At 46.9% G+C, this 21844-nt stretch overlaps 1 protein-coding gene across 5 annotated transcripts in view; it reads left to right on the top strand.

The window, feature by feature from the left end:
- ULK1 (unc-51 like autophagy activating kinase 1) overlaps positions 1-21844 on the top strand; it is a 104501-nt gene that overhangs the window by 57213 nt on the left and 25444 nt on the right. For 4 of the 5 annotated variants that reach the window (XM_043497716.1, XM_038373084.2, XM_043497718.1 and 1 more), the window contains 6 exons: positions 997-1079; positions 5672-5722; positions 12628-12716; positions 14804-14966; positions 16248-16308; positions 17791-17880. In XM_043497716.1, coding sequence (XP_043353651.1) covers positions 997-1079; positions 5672-5722; positions 12628-12716; positions 14804-14966; positions 16248-16308; positions 17791-17880 — 537 coding nt within the window. The remainder of the gene's footprint in view (positions 1-996; positions 1080-5671; positions 5723-12627; positions 12717-14803; positions 14967-16247; positions 16309-17790; positions 17881-21844) is intronic. The other variant, XM_043497717.1, reaches the window with a different exon arrangement.

Raw genomic sequence — 21844 nt, 5'->3', positions numbered from 1 at the left:
GGCTGTTGGACTGCAGGGATGGTGCTGTGCCCAGCCGTGATAAACTGAGCTAATGCTGACAGAACCTGGATCTGGCTACATCTCAGTTGAAGAGCTCTGCTCTCTCTGGGGGCAGGTCTCAGACATTATTCCCAAGTGCAGTCCTTCCTAGTCGCCGAGGGAAATCAACAAAGCTCTCTTCGCTTATGCAAAAGCTGAATTACCTTTTCCCTTCCCTAATATATACAGTGATTCTACGCTCCTCGCTGTGTGCCTGTGTATCAAGGACTTGGCCCCAGGCCTCTACGCTCAACCCCCACCACCTAGGGGGTAGCAGGGGTTGATAGATTTGCTTCTGTGTGTGGTGACTACCCTTAAAAAAATGAACATAACACACCTTTTTTCCTCCCAAGGCATTTGCCTTTATCCCACTTTTCTTTTTACTTACCGTGGGGAAATATGGCATTAATTTTAACTTCTTATAGGTGGCAAAGGCCCAGATTTTGGGGCACCTACTGTAAATACTATTGAACAGGTAAATTTTTTTAAGGGCAGATGCTAGTCTTGTGTAAACTATTTGTGTCTTTTAACATAAACATTTAATGAAATCAGTAGTAAATTGGTAAAGCTGATCTCCAGGACCAAGTGCTTCATCTTGGTGATCTGTTTTATTTACTCTGTGCTATATGTTGTACATTAAATAGACGCCACTGAGAACCCAACCAGATCGCAATAAAATCATTCTCAAAAGCAAGGCTCTGCAGATGCTCATGGAAGAGGTCTTTAAACTTAGAGGAGCCAGAGCTTTAACATTAGCAAAACAGGGATTTGGGTGTGATCACCACTGGGACAAAAATAAAGTGGTTTCCTCTTTCAGCTCCTCTGCAGTGAGCGTGGATTCTGTTTCTAGCCCGGCAGGTGTGAGGTGGGGCTTTTAGTTTGCATTAACTCATATTTAAGAGCTGTTCAAGGTGACACTAAGTATAACTTTTATTTTCAACTGTCTAAAAATCCTAGCATCCCTAGGGAGACATCCAGCCACCTGAGGCAGCTGCTACTGGGTCTTCTGCAGCGCAATCATAAGGACCGCATGGACTTTGGTAAGAGAGTCACCTGTTCTAGTGATTAAGACAAAATGAATGAAAATGGTGTCTGTGTTGGCTCTACCTCTTTAGTATGGTTGCACTCCAGGTCTCTGAGGGCTTGCTGATGCTACATCATGCGGTGGATAGAATACCAGGCAGTTCCAGCTGCCCAAGGGTCAGCATGATCCTTGGATTTTACTCCAGCTGGATGTGCCAACTGCAAAGTTCAGTGCTGACCGCAGTTGGCTTTGAACTTTTGCATCAGAATTTCATTCCCATTATTGGTGCTGAATGCCACCTGCCTTCCCTTGTGGACGCCCACTCCCGGCAGTCTGGCCTTCAACTTTTGCAACCTGTTTTGTGTGTGCCAAAATGACATGACAGATGAACATCTATCTGTGTCCTTGTCACTAGTCTGCATGCACCACCTCACCTCCAGTTCCTCTCCTGTGTCAGTTGCCACTCGCACGCCATACACAATACGTATGATAGGTGATCCATTGTACATTCTCCCCTCCACCCAGGAAGCCAGCACAAGAAACCTCAACCTGTTTATCAGTTCCCTCCCTTGCCAGTAGGGTTTTCACAGAACCGTCCATCTTCCCTTCCCAGGGCTCATATGGCCCTTCCAGCCCTTACCTTCAGAGAGTCTGGTGCTTCCTACTCCCTGCAGATATCTCACCCAGGCTTTGTGCCTGGCTGGCTTGGAGAGCCTGCATCTAGGTCCTTCATCACAGGTGCCACTTCCAGCCAATCCTACTCCTGTGACCTGTGATGCTTACTCTGGTCAGGACTCCACACAGGGCTCCTCGATCCCATGTTTCAGGGGAAAACAAGGCACAAGTACCCAAAGTCCCTGAAAGGAACCAACAGTTCTGTTTGATCTGTTTCCACCCACAGCACATCTGGCAGCTAAACCCTTTGCGACGGGGTAGAAGATAGAAGAAGATGACCATACCTCAGAGAGGGTTTTGGGCATTATAGAATGCATTCATACGCAGGGGAGCAAATAATAAAGAAAATTAAAAGCTATGTTTTCGTTGTCACAATGCCGGTAGCCAAACAGATCATTTCATCTACCAGCCTCTTAGTACTGGCCCTGTGCAGGCCTGTTTAAGTGGCTTCCCTGAAACTAATCTCCTGGAATAGAAGCCATGTTTCATTTTTGTGCTAAATATTAATGTAGTGTGGTGCAAAGTGAATGGCTACATATCCCTTTACCTAGCTAGCAGCAGTTGCCCTCGGAATGAAGTGGAACAGGGGAGGGATAGCTCAGTGGTTTGAGCATCGGCCTGCTAAACCCAGGGTTGTGAGTTCAGTCCTTGAGGGGGCCATTTAGGGATCTGGAGCAAAAACTGGGGATTGGTTCTGCTTTGAGCATGGGGTTGGACTAGATGACCTCCTGAGGTCCCTTCCAACCCTGAGATTCTATGATTCTATGTGTGGCTAGCCACATGGGTGTGGCTGTGTGTCTGAAATGTTGTTGCTCTCTATCTAGGCTTCAGATAGAAGTGCTTGATTTTAGAATTGGCCATCTGGGTTTCCCTGATGCTGTCAGCCCTGGTTAATGCAAATTGGTTTGCTATCTCGGTTGTTCTTTTGGAGTGGAGCGATCAGTGAAACCTTTTCTTGAATCCCCTGATATCTGGATAAAATGTGTGCATGGATTAACCGGGACTGAAAGTAATTAAACCATCCTGGTTATAGAAGTTTGGATGTGGAGCAGGACACATGGATAAGAGGAAATGTGCATTTTCAAAGGAATGCTAACCAATTTAACAGGTAGACAGGCCAGAGCCTGTTCAATGGTTGCGTATAGGTCTTCTGTTGAGAGTGGTATTTACCTAGTGCTGTGGATTTCAACCTTTTCCAGCGACCTCATGTTACAAAAGAAAATAATTGGGGGATCCCCTTCCCATCTAGTGATGAGCTGAATGGCCATAGCAGCCTGCCCCGGACTGGTTCATGATCCGCTGGGGGTAGTGACCTTAGATTGCGTTGGGAATAATAGTCATGACACTTGCAGCAGATTCTACTGGTTTATGGTTGCTGCCTGGTTCTTATTACCGTGTGTGTGGGGCGGGGAGGGGGGCGTTCCTTAAGTGACACTTGTATAAGATTCACCCCTTTCTGGGGTGGAGTTGCTTATATTCTGTCCATAAGCTTCAGCCAAGCCATTCCTTTATCAGCTGCTTTACTGTGATTATAATTCACACATCTTGATGCTACTGGTCATGCCAGAATGCTGCCAATCAGTCAGGAGAGAGCCAGGTCATGATTTATTGAGAACCGTGTACACCTCAGCATCCCGGGCTGATTCTTTCTTCCTCTCCTCCCTGGGTTAAGTCTTCCCTCCCACAGAGAGCGTTTGAGTTCCCTCCCTACTTGTGACGAAACTACCCAACCATTTTCTCTTTCCAGGCTCTCCTTTCCAATACCAAGCCTTGGACTCTTCTGTGAGTCTGGAGGCTGTTTTCTATTGGATGCACACAGGCTGAACGGGTCTATTGGCCCCTCGCTTTGCCTCTCCAATTTTGGTATTTAAAAAAAAAAATCCCTGTTGCTTTCACAGCAAGTGGATACAAAAGTATATATTTTATAAGGGGAGGACTTGCATCTTCTAGCGCTCAGAGAATTAGAAAATTATATAATGGCTGACCAGATGTCCTGATTTGATAGGGACAGTCCCGATATTTGGGAATTTTTCTTATATAGGTGCCTATTATCCCCCGACACGCTGTCCCTATTTTTCATACTTGCTATCTGGTCACTATATATAATACTGTATATGGCCAGGATTAAGTAGTGAGGAGATCTTCTGTGAGGACTCGGGTATATTGTTTCCCCTTTCTCCCTGGAGCTGTCAGTGAGGATCAGTTTGCTGACCCTGGTTTTTGTTAATCCCCCTTGAGGTGCGTGGATGGCCTTGTGAGCATATAGCCCCCCTGCGCTACAGCAGGTTCATGTAATACCATTATGTGATATTCTGAATGTCATTTAATTGGAAAGGAGAACAGCAGCCAGGAGGCTTAGAACCTGGTCTCCGTGGTTTGGTGCCTCTCTTAATTCCATGATCATTTAAAGGAAAACCACATTAGTCCCAAGTTTGTACGTTTCCTGTTGTTGATTTGGTAGCTGTTTACATTGCACTTAACATTTATAAAATCCTGGATGTTGCAACAGGAAATCCTCACTGGGAAAATAAGCTGAACCCCCTGGGTTTAGCCAGATCAGTCGTGGGCAGTGACTCACGCTGCTGAACCCTGAAAGATAATAGTTGTTGACTAATACAGGAGGGTGACAGTGTGGGGGCAGAAGGTGAGAGATGGGGTGAGTCTAGGAGCGAGGGTTGGGAGTGAGGGATGAAAAAGGTGCGGAAAGTCTCTGCAGTGAGCTAGAACAGGAGCACTGTGGGAGGTAAGAAGGGGTTCTACTGCCATCAGTCAAGAGAGTGGCTGCCTGCAGTTGGCATTTAGGAAAGCCCAGGGCTCTCTGCTTGTGATCTGAGTGCTGGATGGATAGCCTTGGAAAAGGAAGTTCCTGCCTATCGCGGCAGGACTGGTTAGATTTTCCAGGCAGTGGGGCCCCCAAGACTGCAGGTTTGACTGCAAGTCATGGAGGCTCCAGCTCCCTTATGGACTGGTTATAATTTAGTGTGATAAGTATATAGCTCCTCTGCTGTGTAGTGCAGAGGAGAAAAAGATCTGAGTTGATTTGTTGCTCCTTAATGATACCCCGATTACCTAGGGATCTCAAGTTATCTTCCTCTTTATTGTTGGGCCACGTTAGGTTTTCTCCTTCTCTTGTGTAACAGAAACCTCCTTCACTTATCCCCTAAATCCTATCCGCACCCATCCCAGTTTTCAGCATGTTCCCTGTTCTTCTCTATGGCTTCTTGCAATGGGAGTGATTCCCCATCCCTGGCTGGCATGGCATAGGAGTTCAGTGCTGGTGGGAAGCCCATCTTGACCCTAACATTTGGCAAGCCTCCATCATTTTGTTACCCAGAAAAACTTCTCCTTCCATTTCTAATGCAGTTAATAGACTCTGAACATGTGCTAGGGTGCATGCCAGGGTTGAAGCTTGCAGTGGAATTTGTCTTACTCTTTACTTTCGTGTGCAGACAGGAGAAAGAGCCACTAGAACAGGTTGACTGTCTACTCCTTCTCCAGTGCCATGCAAAAAGAGTTGCTCTGTGGTGACCTCTTGAGCCCCCATAGGAATCAGGATAATTCTCCTTTTATTGTGTTTTGGCAAGGGGCATTTTCTCCCCCTTATCACCCGCAATCTCCCTTACTTCCTTCACAAAAGCATCCAATCCAGACATGTCTATATCGTGCCTTCACCCCTCTGATTCTCCAGCAACCTGCACGCTCTTGTGACTTCCCAGGACACAACAGGCTTCCTTGAACTGGCCCTCAGTCCAGTCCCCAGCCTGTCTCCTTAGAACAATGCTAAGTATAATTGCAGTGTATGGATAGTCTAACTGGGACAAGCAGACTGTAGATCCCAGAATGGAAAAAATACCAAATAACTTTCCCAGCTTTGTAAACTGTTTGGACACGCAGCATTTTACTTGCATTGAACCGTTATTCCTCTATTTTCAGATGAGTTTTTCCATCACCCTTTCTTGGATGCAAGTGCCTCTATGAAAAAATGTAAGTGTTAATATTTTTCTTAAAACTTTAACAAAGCCATGATTTACCTTCCCCTAACTGCTAAGCCCCAAAAGAGAGAGCTGTCTCTAAGTCCTTTTGGTTATTTGAGCATTGACTTCACCATTGGGCTTCACCACTGGGTTGAGTTCAAAATCTCTGGATTTTGCAGCTGAAATATATTTGAATCTGCTGAATTATCTTCAAACGCTGGATTTCCTTGGTCTGTTTAAGGACCTAAAGTGGAGTAAATCGTGTGTGTGTGTGTGTGTGTGTGTGTGTGTGTGTGGATGGCTTTCTTCTTGGAAATGACTGACCTCACAGTCTTATGGGTAAACAGCATTATGCTGCTTATATCTCCCTCTCACCTGCGTGTATCAGACAATTAATAACAGTTGATGGTGGCCAGGATGTAAACTAATAGTCTAATTGTGAAAATGCCCCAAGCCATGTATCCATTACCCATTTGTTGGGTTGCACTGAATAGCAGGTACTGGAGAGCAGTGCAGTCTTTTGGACCAAATTCAGGTTTTAACTCCAGGTTCTTCCAAGTTCTCTTTTAGAGGGGTTTATTTTGGATACTTGTGACTGAAGCCAATTGAAAAATGTTTTCCACTGGCAATTCCTCCCCCCCCCTTTTTTTTAATCAAAATTTTTTGTATCTGTTACGATTTTCCAACCAGCTTTACTCATCTCCTTTTAAATTAAAAGTGAAATTCAGTGTCCAACCCAGAATCACTATCACGGTACTGGGTAATTTTCCCCCTGACCAAGATGGCCCCCTCTTATAAGAGCTCTATCGAGGGTGCACGGCCATTGCTTTTACAGAAGGACTCTCATTAGGCCTCTTCTTAAGCTTCTGTTTAAATATTGGAGCCAAGATTTTCAGCAGTGGTTGGTGATTTTTGGAGGCCAACCTTGAACTATCTCAAAAGGGCCTGATTTTCAGAGGGGGAGTGCGCGGCACTTTCTGAACATCAAGCCCATGTAATGGGTCTCAAGGTGAATGCTGAAAAAACGAGGTGTTGCTTGTCGCTTTTGACAGTCTTACTGTAGGAACACATGGCTCCGAGGCAGGAGTTCTGGTTTATCCCTGATATGCATTGTAAACACTCCCCCACCTTAACTGTGTGCTTAGGTGACCATACCACGGGCAGGAAAAGATTCTTCTGGTTTAGGGCCACTTACAAGCCAGCCCGGCCCCTACCGCCAGCTGCACCGTTGCCATGTGGGGTGAGTCCTGCAAAGCAGGGCTGTCCCGCAAGCGGGAAAGGACTCTGTTTGCTTAAGGAAACTCCCAAGCCAGCCTGGCCCCCAGCATCAGCCACGCCGCCACTGTGGGGGACAAGTCCTTCAAAGCCTGACCGCCCTGGAGACAAGGAAGGACTCTGCCTGCCTCGGGAAGCTCCAAAGCTAGCTCGCCCCCCATCACTCGCCACACCACCACTCTGGGGGATGAGACCCTCAGTCTCTGACCTACCTGCAGGCAGGCAACGATTCTCGCAACCCTGGCTTGCTCACCCACCGGCCCAGCTCTCATGTCCAGCTGCATTGTCGCCATGGAGGGCCAGCCCTGTACCGCAGGGAACCCCACACAAGCAGGAAAGGATTCTCCTGACTTGCCCTCCATTTCCAGCGTCACCCACACCCTCAGAGTGCGGAAAGCAAGCGCACCGCAACAGCCAGGGGAGGGTTCTCCTGGCTCGGCCTTCGTCTCCAACTGCACCTAGGCTACTGGTGCGGGGCACTGGCCCTGTACAACGGCCACCTCTGTGGGCAGGTAAGGACCTTCCTGATCTGAAGCTGCCCACCAGCCTTCCCGGTCCCCACCACTAGACATATGTGTAAAGCCTGGGACAGGGAAAGACTGATATTGCTTTAAACAAGGAGAGGGAAGAAGTTCCTGTCGTCAACCTCAGAGGTCTTGGACTGTGGTCTTTTGTGGGGAGGCCTGTTGTTTGGGTAGATGGCTCTTGCGGCCTGCCCTGGAGGTCTGTACTCTGACAGTTGGCTGTAGTGGATGCACCCAATGGATGGAGGCCTTCAGGAGATTGAGAGAGTTCCTGGGGAGTGTGGCTTGGACTGCTAAGAGCTGAGATGACGGGGGTTAACTTGGGTCCTTTTGATCCCTGCATAGGGGAGATAAGGCAGGAAGAGCCAACTTGAGAGAGGTAGGCCAGGGGCATGGGGAAAATATCACTGTCACTCGAAGTCTCGTCTGAAGCATGCAGGACATCATCTGACAGGGGTCTCCCTTGTGATTCATGCAGTTTAATGCGAGGTCCATGTCTAGCACAGTTACACTTAGACTTGCTCAGGGATGAAGCCCCCTGACTTCGGGCGCAGAAAATGGATCTGGCTGGGTGCTGCTATAGGCCTCCTGTAAGTCCATCTAGCCATTCCACTCGACATGGGAGTAGGGAGGATGGAGGAGGTGGTGAGATTTGGGTAGCTGCATCTGACCTTAGACGGAGAGTATGTCACTCCCAGAATGGATTCATTTGTGAGAATCCCCATGCCAGGATCATAATGGCAATAATTTTAGAGATTGCCTCATTGCTTCTGTGATATCCTCTTCCCACTGGAACTGATAAGAAAACTGCCACTGACTTCAATAGAAACAGGATTGGGTTTCTAGCATTTCTGTCTAAGAGTTTAGGACACCTGTAGCCCATAACCTGCTCTGGCTTCCAGTTTGTTTCCAAGTAACAGTTATTATTAAATATTTGTATTTGGGGTATCAGGTAGAGGCATCAACTAAGCTCAAGGCCCCTATTGTGGGAGGCGCAGCACTTAGAGACATACACTTCGAGACAGTCCCTGCGCTAAAGGGCTCACAGATTACACAGCAAAGACAGACAGAGGGTGGAAGAGGAAACAGGCCTGTGTAGGTGAGGTAGTTTGCTCTGGGCCACATAGCAGTCTGCAGCAGAGCTGGGAATGCAACCCAGGCCTCCTAAACCCATCTAATGGCCTATCCTCTACAGTTCTGGGGTGTATTTCCCTCCCACATCCATCCTCCTCCGTGGTGAGACAAGAGCCTCAAGTCTGTTGGCCGTCAGGGCATGCTGCAAGAGCGATCTGCTTGCCACTGGCTTTAGCCTGAGTGGTGGGTTTGGGGCCTTGGGTTTTGTTAACTTGTGTTGTCTGTCTTTTGTTATTTATTTAACTTGTGGGTTTTGTACCTGCGATGAGAGATGTATCTTAGAAGTGTAAAAATATCAATAAAATCCTAAAATACACCCTTCTAGTAAGAATGTCATTTGTCTGTAGATAGATGCTGTACGGCCTTGGATAGGCGTGTGATATTGGTTACAGTGCATTATCGGAACCAAGCACGAGGAAGCATAATTAAGGCTGTTGTGACCAGTAAATACAATTGCATTAAGTGGGGTGTATACTGATCACTATATTTGGGGTTGGGAAGGCATTTTCCCCCAGGTCAGATTAGCAGAGACCCTGGAGGTTTTTTGCCTTCTTCTGCAGCATGGGACATGGGTCACTTGCAGATTTAAACTAACATAAATGGTGAATTCTCTGTAACTTGAAGTCTTTAAACCATGATTTCAGGACTTCAGTAACTCGGTCAGAGGTTAAGGATCTAATCAGGAGTGGGTGAGGTTCTGTGACCTGCAATGTGATAGAGGTCAAACTAGATGATCACGATGATCCTTTATGACCTTAAAGTCTATGAGTCTATAAGGTCCTCTCTTTTTTCCCCTATTTATGACTAATGTATCACTTGATGTCTCTTTGAACCTGGCTTGCAAGAGAGATGCCAGGTAGCATGAGCAAATATTATGCATTAAAGTGATACATAATACTGGTGAGATGGTTCAGTGTCTGGAACAATATGTTCAGTTTGGTGCTCTTGACCTATAGCTCTGATGCCAACTTTCTGATCTTACTGTGCGTACTCACAAAGCAAAGAACAGCAAAATCATCTGTAAATCTAACTACCTGCATATGGTACAATAGCTACATTTCAAATATGATATTTTCTGAAGCTCAAAGGTTTAAAGGGGAATTTTTACTTAATTCGTCTTTTGCTTCTGTACCTTGCAACCTCCAAAATACTGCCTCATCAGGAATTGATGCAACAACAACAAAACAAGAGAGCTACAGAGGTTTACCAGATTCTATCCAGCTGGTTTATATGACAAGTGGATGCCAGATGGAGACTTTTTACACCATGTTTCAGCCCCAAATGACTTTTCAAGACAAAAGCCCCTGGCGAAATAAAGTTTCTGCTGGAAATCGTGGCACCCTATTGGTTGCAACTGCTTTTGTGTAGGCCTCAGTCCTGCACTAAGAACCATTCAGGGCTGCACCTACTTGCTTCTCAGAGCAAAACTGCCCCTTTGGGCAGTGCTCCATTTTGGATTCTGTTGGCATGAGACTACTGATATTGCTACTAGCTGGATGATAACTCCATTGTTGGGACAAGCTGGAGAAGATAATTACGAGAGCTAATGCCTTTGTTACCATGATGCCTGGCAATTTTAGGATTTGAGGTGAGGAACATAATTCATGTTACTGTCTCTCTGTCTAGATTCCAGGTGAAAACATTGTGTTCCAAAAATTTTATTCCTTTTAAATTTTAAACTGAAAGTGAATGCCTTGCGGGCAGAAAACAGGAGTGCATTTCTTTCAAGCGGTTGTGTATTGCCGTCATTAACTGATTGTGCCTTTTTTGGGTAAAGGGGGAATCAAACATATAATTACAGTGAATCTGACTAATTCACAGATTCTGAAAGCCCCTGCTGTAAATGACCAGATCTTGTGAGTTAGCCTTGATCCTGCAATGAAGTCAATGGGGGCCCAGGGAAGAAATAATAAAATAACAATCCAGGAGGCTGCATCCAAAGATGCATTTAGTTCATTTACTTTAGCAGATGTCATTTAGTTTGAATTCAGCTACATAGTGGAAAAGTCTTTCTTCCTGCCCTTAGATTTATGGAACACCTTTCCAGTGCAAATAGACAAAAATAGAAGGAAAAGCGCCAAATTCAGCCGAGTTCCCAAATAGTAAAAATGATCATCCAAGGGAAAAATAAACATTAAAGCAGATACAGCAGTCAGTGTACAGTACATGGTGCAGTATATTTTGTAAAAACAATAAAATCTTAGTAGTGGGAGACCTCACTACAGTACTCGTCTGTGAGGCCTCTGCTAAGAGTTTAGGAGGGTTCCTAGTTTCTTTGTGCAGATTTGGCAGCTGCAGTTGTTTGTACTTCCTGTTACAGTTTGCAGGCTAAAACTGGGGAGATTCTTTCAGGCTTCTTGTTTTCCAAGACATTGAGAAGGCGGTTGGGACTGACCTGCAAGCTGTCTACATGTAGGAATCCCAGTGATTTCAAAGGAAGTGCTGCATGAAATTGGGCTCTCCACCTACATGTGAGTTCACCCAGACTTTCTGGTTTGTTCCTCAAGCATAGGGTGCGAGAGCCGGCCATGCTTTTAGATCTGGGAGCTGAAAATGCATTCTGGGTATTTGATATTTAACCGAGCAACCCAAGACTCTGACTTTCCTTCCAGAATTCCTATTTTGGGGATACTTTTCTTTCTCGACAGGGCAGCATGTTATAACATGGCCTACTGAGGTTGCAGTCAAACCCACCCTCAGTATAGGCATGGGAGTTACAGAAAAGAAAGCTTTCCTCCCACAGAGATTCCTTGTCTATGGTCTTAATCCTTAGAACCCTGAGGATGAATAGACGACATCCTTGGGGTTCCAATACAAGGGACGGGAGATCCATCTCTCTCCTCTTCTCTGGCCCCTGTCAATGATTCTGCTTTCTTTGTAGTATCCTCCCTTTACCTCTGGCTACTGAGGAAGCCCTCCTACCTTTTCTTGGGACACCTCCTTCAGCTCTTGCTCCCTCACTCTGATCCTCACTCCCAGCCTGTGATCATGGAGCCACTTCTTACTGGTATAAGCTGGGGCAGGGGAAGTGTAAGGCAAGGTCCACAGGCAGGCCAGAATAAAAGGAGACGCGTATGATGGGAACAATTTTAATTTCTGCTCTGTCAAGAACCCAAAGGATCCCAGCTCTTCTTGCCAGTAGACCATCTCTTCCCCTACCACCCATGCACACACACACAATCACTGAACATTGCCCTAAGGGTTAAAGAAATGAAGGTATCTCCATGTAGTTACGTGGCTGTTAAAATAAACATAAGCCCTTCACGGTAATATTTTAACATCGTTAGCCATGAAGCAGTTTTACGTGGAGAAGAAAGCTTTCCTCTTCATAATTACCCCATCGGGGTAGTCAGTTATTTTTATAGAAGTCCAGATTTCTTAGTCCAGGTATAGTCAAGGTCCAGACTCCAGAGAAAATAATTTTAAAAAACCATAACAGTAATGATGATAATAAGTAAATAAAAAGATTTTGGAGTCCATTCAAAAGTGTCTGGTGGTCCGGATTTGACCCACGGTCTGCCTATTGACTACCCCTGCTCTATACCGTGTACATAGAGTAAGTATGCCCAATCCTGTGGGTTAATAAAACTAAGGCAAGGCTGTAATTTTCTGACGGTGCAGGTGGGAGAGAAGAGAAGTGAAATGACTATCTTCTGGCTCCACGTAAACCATTAAAATACCAAAACATTTCCCAGGTTACTGGGAATGGTCTGCCTTAGAGCTGACCAGTAAGCACATTCACACTTAAGGTGACCGTGTGTCCTGCAGGAGTACCATAATAAAGATAACAGATGTCAAACAGCGTGGTGTGGGGGAGGCAAGTTTTTCTCATTTAAACTGGACCAAATGTTGGTTTTCCCTCCATTAAATGGCACCATCTGGTATATGAGATAAACCTGATGGGAAAGAAGACTAGAAAAGCCTTTTCAATCATTGCATTGTTGGCTGATCAGAACGTTTAACAATTTCTTTCTGTTCCCAGCTGCTTCTGTGCCAGTGCCTTCTTATCCAAGCTCAGGCTCTGGTAGTTCCTCCAGCAGCTCTTCCACTTCCCACCTGGCCTCACCTCCCGTAAGTACAACCCGCAGATGTACGGGGGGAGGCGGGGGGGTTTGTTAACGTTCCTGACGGTGCCTTGGCTGTTGTCCCTTTCTGCTTCGCCGTCTCATTTGCATCATTTGAAATAGGTCCTTTGCTTTCACTGCCTAAAGTTGCTGAAGATTGTAACACCTGAGTAATTCAGTCTGTGCCGGTTGCAAGCTCCTATGCAGTATGACATGGGTTGCGGTCCTAAAGTGACTTTCTCCACAAGGAGTACTTCAGTTTGTCTTTATCTATTATGCAAAGAGCCTGCAGTGAGTGAGGCTTGCATTAATGACACCAGCTGGTGTCAGTAGAGCTGTAAGACTCCTAAGAACCAGAACAAGTCATTAATGCAGCATCTAGTGCTGGCTGCCAGCTCCCTGCCCTCGAGCCAAGTTTGACAGCACAATCCACCTTCTTTTGCAAGGTGAACCTGCCCAGGCGCACGTTCGCCAAAGCCGTCTGGTAGGCTTAGGAGAGTGGATCTGAACGGACGTCTGTCTCCCCTCATTACTTAACCACTAAACTTTCCTCTGAAGGGCTGAATGTTAACCTGCCAGCAAAGTGACATGCCCCCCAGCTCACCGAGTGGATTTCAGAAACTGTCAGTGAAAGTTGCCTTTTGAACTTCTTTGTGCAAAGGAATATTGGTGTGATGGGGATGGGGGAAGAGGGAAATGGTTATGAATTTTCTTGTTCCTCCTTTGCAAGATTGCTTTTCTGTTAGGCATTTTGTTCTTCCTAATGTCCCTAGACCAGGGGCTCTGAATTTGCAGGTTACATGCCTCAAGCGGTGTCATGAGTAGGTGTTTACGAGGTTCTGAGGGGAAGAGTCTGGGGGTAGGTGGGGTGCGCATTCCTGGTACGGGAAATGTTGGGAACCCCTGCCCTAAGCTAACCCAGGAGCTCTGATGTTCGGGTGATCTGGAAGAGGGGCTCTTTGCTCTCCATATCCTTTGGACTTCATCGAGTTGGGTCACTGGGGGCAAGAGTTTTTTGTTTATTTCTCTCCCTCCTGCAATTATCACCTCCCTCCTCTGGAGAGGAGGGGCTGGCCGAGGTCGTAGCCCTCACGTCACACTTGGTTAGAGAACATTGTGGCAGTCTCTCCTGTCCCTGAGCATCAAGAACACCTAGCCTGCTCTCTGGCTTGAGCAGCACATGAGTGGTCCAAACTCCCTGTCAACCCACTGAGTTAGCAAGAGGTTTCATATACTGACCTTGCTCTAGGGACCCAAGTGAAAGTTGCTTTAATTCAACCCCTTGGAGATCTCTCCCAGCCCCAAACTGCACTTGGTTGAGGAATGGCTAAGGCCTATATAGCAGACATGGTCGATATGCTTCCTGCCTAAGGGATGGCAGAAGGGATCCTTCTGCACCACTCATGTTTCCCCATTCCCATCCTTAAAGTGTCGATTTCGTGGCACTCGTCCCTTCTGGCTGAGGGGCGGGTATAATGCAGCTCTCCCTGGAGCCTGTCCTGCCACTGAAAGAACCATTTGGTATTGACTGACCACTCTGAGCTGCTCTTTATTCCCATAAGCCCTGCTCCCCAGGCTTCACTCCCCACTCGTTGCGTCCCAGCCCCAGTGAAAATATATTTGCACAGATCAGTGCCTCGCTGATGACCCTACATTCTGTAAACGTACCCAAAATCCAGCTACTGCCATGGAGTGAGTGGATAGCAGCCGCGTGCCAACAACAAAACTAAGCCCTCCCCCCCATCTCTTCCTAGTTCTCCTTGTATTCCTTTTGCAGGGAGCTGGTGGTCTATCCATCAGGAAAGTCTAAGCAAAAAGTGGTGCCTACCTCAGAGAAACTGTTACTTATCTGAGGTGCATTTGATGTACCAGTGCCATGTTTTGGTGATCAAAAGCGGCACTGTTCTGACTTGGGTTTAGCTTTGAATTATACGATTCTTTTGCAGTCAGTAAAAGAAGCATCTGTTTGTGGCAAGTTGGCAGCCCCCGTTTATAAGCAGCATTTTGGCTCTGACTTTGCACAATGTAATTTAGAATCTAGCAGAATGATGCACTAGCTGTATTAAACTCCGTGTTTGTTTGCTTTGCTTTAAGCAGTCCGTAGGAGAGATGCAGCAGCTGCGGGAGAAGGCTCTGGTGTCGCCTGCCCAGGATTCCCCTGGTTTCCTGCATGGGTCTAAGGACTCCGCTGAAAGCAGCAGCAAGAATTCCTCCTGTGATACTGACGACTTTGTTATGGTTCCAGCACAGGTCGCGAGTAAGCCACGCTGTTTGTAGTGTGTTTAGAGACAGTGAAGAAGGGAGGCTGTTTGTACGCTGAAGACTGCTTCTGGAAAGCCAAAACACTGATAGATTCTCTACGTTTTGACTGTAAAGTGGGAATGTTTTGGTTCCCCAGACTGAGGAAACATCTGGCACGCTGATTGCATTGCAGTACATTCTGTAACTAAGTAGTTTCAAAGAAAGGATTTGAGAATAAGGAATCTTTCAGGACATGGATCTGAATTGAGCATGAGAGCTGAAAACCCCAGTGGGGGAGAAGCAGTGTAGGCTCACATAGATCATAGAATCTCAGGGTTGGAAGGGACCTCAGGAGGTCATCTAGTCCAAGCCCCTGCTCACAGCAGGGCCAATCCCCAATTTTTGCCCCAGATCCCTAAATGGCCCCCTCAAGGATTGAACTCACAACCCTGGATTTAGCAGGCCAATGCTCAAACCACTGAGCTATCCCTCCCCCCGAATGTAGCAGTAAATGTGTTCATATAAACACATGTACAAAAAGAAGAGGACCCCCATTCAGCAATGCACCTAAGCATGTGCTTAAGTCAGTGCCTGTTCAGGAGAGCACTGAAGAACATTCTTACAGTTAAGCATGTGCTTATGGTGCTTTGCTGAACTGGGGATAAGGCCCTCCCTTACTCATCTCTCTTGCAAACATTTGAACTTTCCTGTAGGCTTGGAAGGAAGAATGGGCTCTGCAGTGTGTGTCGGTGCATGTAATTAGAGTGTGAGAGAAGAAGTCAACGTTGCTTTTACTCTCCCCAGTAACAGCAGTGGGAGCTGGGTACTAATGTCTGGCACTGTTCACATTTCCAGCATTTTGAGCATTTGGTAGGGGTGAGCTCTTCTGTGTATCCAGCTGCCACCTCACGTGGTCAGATTGGAATCTTGCCATGTGGGGCATAGATGTGTTTGAGCCCTACGTGCAAAACATGCCACTGCCTTTGCAAAGCAGCTAACAGCTTGCAACAAGGGACGCGTGTCTATGCTCCGAAACACCTCTGTCAAGTCTCTTCCACTTTCCAAAAATACCTTCTTTCAAACCAAATCTGTCAAAGCCTGAGGCCATGGGGATCGGAATGAAACCAGCTGCTGACTGCACTGGTTCAGCGAAACAGAGATCTTAAAGGCTGCTTGGGATCCAAGTTCCTCTTGGTCTTGGAGAAGCAGGAGATTAAAATCAGTCACTCTGAACATATAAAAGCTTTTAAGGACATGACCCAAACTTAATCCATTTCTTCACTTTCTTGACACACAGGTGATCTAACTGCTGAGGCAGCAGGAGGGAAACCCATCCAGGACAGCCTGATGTACAGCGAGTAAGAGCATTAACCTGTTAAGAACTAGAATGGTTAGCCTCTGACACCGAGACTGCATTAAACGCTGCTGGGCTTGAGGAGATGGAGAAGGGATTTTGCTCACTTAACTCTATATGAGGCCCTCTCTTTGCTTCAGAGATGATTCTCTCAGTGACCTAGTTGCAACTTCCTGTTTGCACCATAGTCTCCTTAAGGTCCTGCTTATACAGCAGCTTGGAGCTGTATTGTAATGGGCCCCCCAGACCTGGGCTATATTTTTAGCATAGAGAAACCCTTACAATTGTCTTGGCCTTCGGGATGGGGAAATTTAGTGACTCGTAGAGAGAAAGCAGGGAGACTGGGGAACTGCAATGCAACTGCAATTCCATTCCCAGCAGTATGCCAGCATTCACTGGAAGAGATTTGGGTTGGAACCCAGCCCAGCTTGCTGGCGAGCCGCTTTTTCATCTGCCAGGCAAAGTTCCCAAGCCCTTTTCTCCTGCCCGTATGCAGAGCCTTGCTGCAGATTTGCTGTAGCACTAGACTCCATGATGAGGTCAGTAATAGGAAGAACCCTGACCCTTCCCTTCTGTACCCCTCTACCAGGGAGCATTTTTTTCTAGAGAAACTGGGGAGGGAGGGAAAATTCTTTATCCTAAGAAAACTGTGGGTGACTTGTCCACAGTCCCTCAGCCTTGTCTTGCTCCCTTCAGCTGAGCCAGTTATACCAATACCCACTGCAGTTCATCACTACAAACCAAACAGCTCTATGGTGTGTGTCCTATGCACTCTGCAGGCCTGGGAATCAGGAGACCTGTGTTGGCTTCTGGACTTTGCCACTGACTCACTGCATGACCGTGAGCAAGTCACCAGCGAGTTACCTCCTGATGGCTCGGTTATATCAGCTGTAAAATGGTGGGAGGTTGGTAACCATACACCTTTGCAAAGCCTTTTGAGATCCTTGTATGAAAGGAGCTGCACAAGGGATAAAGGCTGACAGTTTATTACTAGAGTGATGAATAATGCAGTGGGTTTGGAGCAGATGCTGCTGTTACTATTTTTCTATTATTGATTTAATCTAACCTCAGTCTACTCTCAACCAAATTCACAGCCTTCCTAATAATTGAGTTGCAGTTTCATTGGGTTTCTTGGGACAGAGCTGAGGGACAAGGAAGAGTAGTTAAAACTGGCCTCCAATTCCTTTTTAAAAAAAAAAAACAAAAAACCTCTGAGGATCGGATTCTCATTTACACTGAGGCCCTTTTAAACCGGGCAGAAATTACATGTACACCCACATTGAGGCCCCCTGGCAAGGGCAGAACAGAGGAGAGGGGAATGGATTGCTACCCACAGCGTATGCCGGGGCACAGTTAACTTACATTCCGACACATGTGAAAACTACATGAAGCCTTGGGTGGCAAAGCTGGGGGGAGCGGTCAGGAGTGGGGAAGTGCTGTTGCCCCCTGGGCTCTAACAGAACGGCTTCTCTCTCTCCCTTTCCAGGACCTCCCTGGTGACTTCAGCTGGTGTGGAGAGCCAGGCAAGGACCCCATCCCCTCCGCCCCCTTACAGCACTTCTCCCAGCCCAGCAAGGTAAGAGGAAAGTTGGTGAGATTGTTCACCCCAAAAAACAAGTTTTAGGCCTTGATCTAACTCCTTCTGAAATCGAGGTGTCTTCCCACCAATGTTAATTTGGGGGTGGGGTCAGAACCTCACGGTGAGGCTTGGCCTTGAGTCAAAGGGCAGCGGCTACAATAAAAAAAAACTAATCAGAAAAACTCAACAGCTTCAGGCTCAGCCCAGTCCTGGATGTGGAGCCTGAACTCCTCAAAGGCATTCCCTCCCCCCAAGAAGGGCAAGGGGAGAAGGAATCTGAGCTGGAGTTAACCCCCTGTTCTCTGGAGAACAGGGAGCGCCCTCAGCCCCCATCCGGAACTTTACTAATACTACACAGACATGAGACTGAGCTGAATGCAACCCATTGGTGAGAGTCCCCCTCTGTGCCCAGTCCACAGAGAATATGAGTGTTACAGCTAGAGAACCTGGCTCTTTAGCTTAAGCTGTAGCCGTTCACATTTTTAGCACTGCAGAGTCCTAGTTCAATCGCCGGTGTGCCAGCCATGATGGCGACCGTTACAGGAACCCAAAGGCACTGCTTTGGCTGAGGCTTTTCCAATACCACCATGTTTTTCGTAGGGCAGGTTATCCATAAAGGGCTCCTCGCTCGCATCATGCTTATTTGGGAGCGATTTTTGTTTGTCTTTGTCGAGCAGGAAAAAAAGAACATTGTATTTAATTAGGGGAAAGGACCTTGCTGCTCACAGCAGTGCTGGAACCCACCACAGATATAGCCATCTTGCTGCGAAGAGGCTGCGAGATGGAGCTTGTCTTATCTTCTGAGGCCTCAACAGTACTGCGGCCCTGAGTGGCTGACATGGTGGGTAGGCAACTGAATCTGTGGGAGGGTTGTCTCCCCATTTGGTCCTGCTGTCGAAGGAGGCGGTTGGGCCAGCTCAGATATTTTGAGTCTGCGTAAGGCCCCAAGCAGCTCTCTGCTCCACACCTGAGAAGGGTCGGTCCTGCTGCCAGATAGAGCTGTTTGGTTTGTAGTGATGAACTGCAGTGGATATTGGTATAACTGGCTCGGCTGAAGGGAGCAGCAGTGGTCTAGAACCTCCTCCTTTTGGTCACAGGTTCAAATTTAGCTAGGCCAGTGCTGACAATGGCCCATGTGAAATGAGTTCATGGTCCAGCTGGCCACACACCGAAATCCAGCACCACCAGTGACTCTGCTTGGCTCTATTTGCTCATAAAGATTGAATTCACATGAAGACTGATTTGATTGACTCCCACCCTTCAAGGTGGTCCATTGGCATAAGAAAGCTCGCACTGCCTCTGCGCTCTGAGTAACGGGGAGGACTTGAGTGTCTTAACCTGTTGACCTGGCAGCTCTTACGAGTGGGGAAATTCACCCTGAAATAACTTAAAATGCTAAAGAAGTCCCAGCCTTCGTTGTGAAAATGCTCCTCACCCAGAGAGAGCCCATAATTACATGCCATTGCTTAAACCTGTATAAACATAGGGAAGAAATACAGCTCAAAGCCTTGCTGACATGATCAGACTAATTGGCCGGCACGTACCACGGCTCAGAGTTTAACTGCATGAGGCTTCTCATGCCGTCACCTGCTAAGCTTTTTAACAGCTTGTTCTTTAACTGATTCGTGTACAGCCATGGGATCAGTGTTCATTAGAGGATTCGAGCTCGCCCTAAAGAGCGGTGGGTGGAAACGCACGGAAGGTCATTGCAAATGCTGGCTTGCTTCTCACCACCAAATCAGAATGCGTGAGTCCCATTGGCATGGAAGGTGGAAAATCACTGCTAGTTACATGAGGGTCTAGCCTGTCACTACCCCACTCCCACTCACTCATTCCCACTAGCCTGTGTGGAACGGACCCCAAACCCTGCGTCTACAGAGACCCCAAAGAGAAACTATCTACCCTTCCAGGAAGGGGAAGAGACCACTGTAATGTAGGACTGGAGCCACCACTCCACCCCAACAAAATGGAGTATGTGGGGACCTCAGCCACCCTGAGGGTGCTTCTGAGCTGGTCCCAGCAAGTGTCTTCACCGTACTCAAGCATGGGCCCTTTGACTGGGTGATGTCGCTCAGGCCTTCAGTTCGTCACTTTATGCCATTGGCAGCAGGAGGCAACACTGGCTTTTCACTCTCCCTTTGGCACCATTTCTTAGCCCTTTGTTTGTGCCTCTTGTCTTGCAATCAGCATTTCACCTCCCTTTCCCGCCCCTCCCTGCAGTGCTGGAGGCTGCCCAAATGGAACAGATAGCAAAGGCTGTTTGAGATTGGCTGGTAGAGAAGAGTTTGCCTCCAGATGTCAGTGTGCTCACTGGAACTACGCTCCTGAATGTTAACCAGAATGTCACCTGACCAGGATTAACCCATATTAACTGCTAGGCTTTTTTTCAATCACTTCCCCATTGAAAATGTCTCATAAAATTGTGTCTCTGTACTACTTTCGCTGTGTCTTAAAGTGATGGGTTTAATGCCACTCTCTCTGAGCACTTTTAGTTACAACTGATTAGCTGAACTCTCTTTCCTTGATCTGTTGGGCTCTGAGAATTTCTGGACCGCTGTGGTTTGAAAGACCTCCAGATATTTCCAGTGTCTAATACGTACTAGGTTCAGATTTAGTTACCAACTATTTGTTATCTGGATCAATTGGTAAGTTCCCTGCATGTCATCTAAATTTGACCTCCTCGTTTACAGCATACATGCGGTATGGAAGGTTGGCTCGTAGTGGGACTTGATGTACAGTAGCTCTTATATGAGGCCACACTTTGACTCAGTAACTTCTCTTCTTTGAAAGATGCAGGCCTGGGTTAGAAGTTCAGTCAGTCAGGCAATATGCAAGGTGAAGAGTCCCTCCTTCATCCCTTAAAACTTCAGGTGTTGCCCCCACAGACGGCTCTACGTTAGCTCCCAGATATCTCAGCCAAATTACCGTTCAATTTATATCTTATTGCACTCTTGTATCTATACGATATGCCCTGTAAATTCCCCTTACCAAAGTGTCGCTGTTCTGCTGACAAACGCCTCGATAGCCTGGACCTTAAATCTACATCATCATTCCTGGTTTTTTCCCCACTCTTTTTGCATGCACATGCACTAGCTTGTTGTTGTGGGGCTGAGCTTATGGGACATTCCTAGCCTGATTATTTTGAGGTGAGAAGCAGCAGTAGTTCACATAGACTTGATTGGGAAATGTGGGTGCTCAGCATCCTGAAAACCAGACTCTGAAGTGATTATGTCTTGATCCTGTAGTTGCTCTGTTTCTGGAGCACTTGTGCTGACATCCCTGGGAGTCTGGAGAAAATATGAATATACAGAACAGAAGCTAGAACTGCATAGAATTAGCAAATGGTAGATTTTAAGGAGGAGAAGGAGAAAAGTGGGTCACTTCTATGTCTTCCTGTTGTGTGAGAGGGTCTTTTTCAGCCCACTGGTGCTGCTCCAGTGGTCAGTGACTTATTCATGGGCTATGGACCATGTCCTGGAAATCTGCCAGTAAGCTACAGCATATAGGCATGGCCAAACATTGTCACCAGCAACTGTGGAGTATTGATGGCCTTTGCAAAAATGTGGTTTTGGTCTTTAACTTCTTTTGGCAGCTGTATAAGACAGCAGCTGTAGCCTCTCTCTTTACTTTGTTACTTTTCTTGTTTCCTCTTCTGTTTGTGTGAAGCATTTCTGCTGTGGGTTATGTACCAGTAGAACTGTTGGCCATGTAGCCTCTAAGAAGTGAACCCAGATTCCCTAAGGGCAGTGATTTTTGTATCCCAGATTGACCAAGAGAAGACTACAGGAACCTCCATCGCTGATAAGATCTTCCTATAGCTGTGCAACAGCTACCTATTTGGGGTTGGCTGCAGTGAGTGACGCTGCCATGGCAATTAATCCTGGAATTCCCTGAAGGCCTAAGGATTTGGGAAAGGATTTTAGGAAGCTACTTAGTTTAATCACACAGGGGTGCGTTTTCT

Source organism: Dermochelys coriacea, chromosome 15, assembly GCF_009764565.3.
Source record: "Dermochelys coriacea isolate rDerCor1 chromosome 15, rDerCor1.pri.v4, whole genome shotgun sequence".
In the NCBI taxonomy this organism is placed as follows: Eukaryota; Metazoa; Chordata; order Testudines; family Dermochelyidae; genus Dermochelys; species Dermochelys coriacea.
Note: the sequence above shows the minus strand (reverse complement) of the source record. Positions and strands in the feature narration are given on the sequence as shown.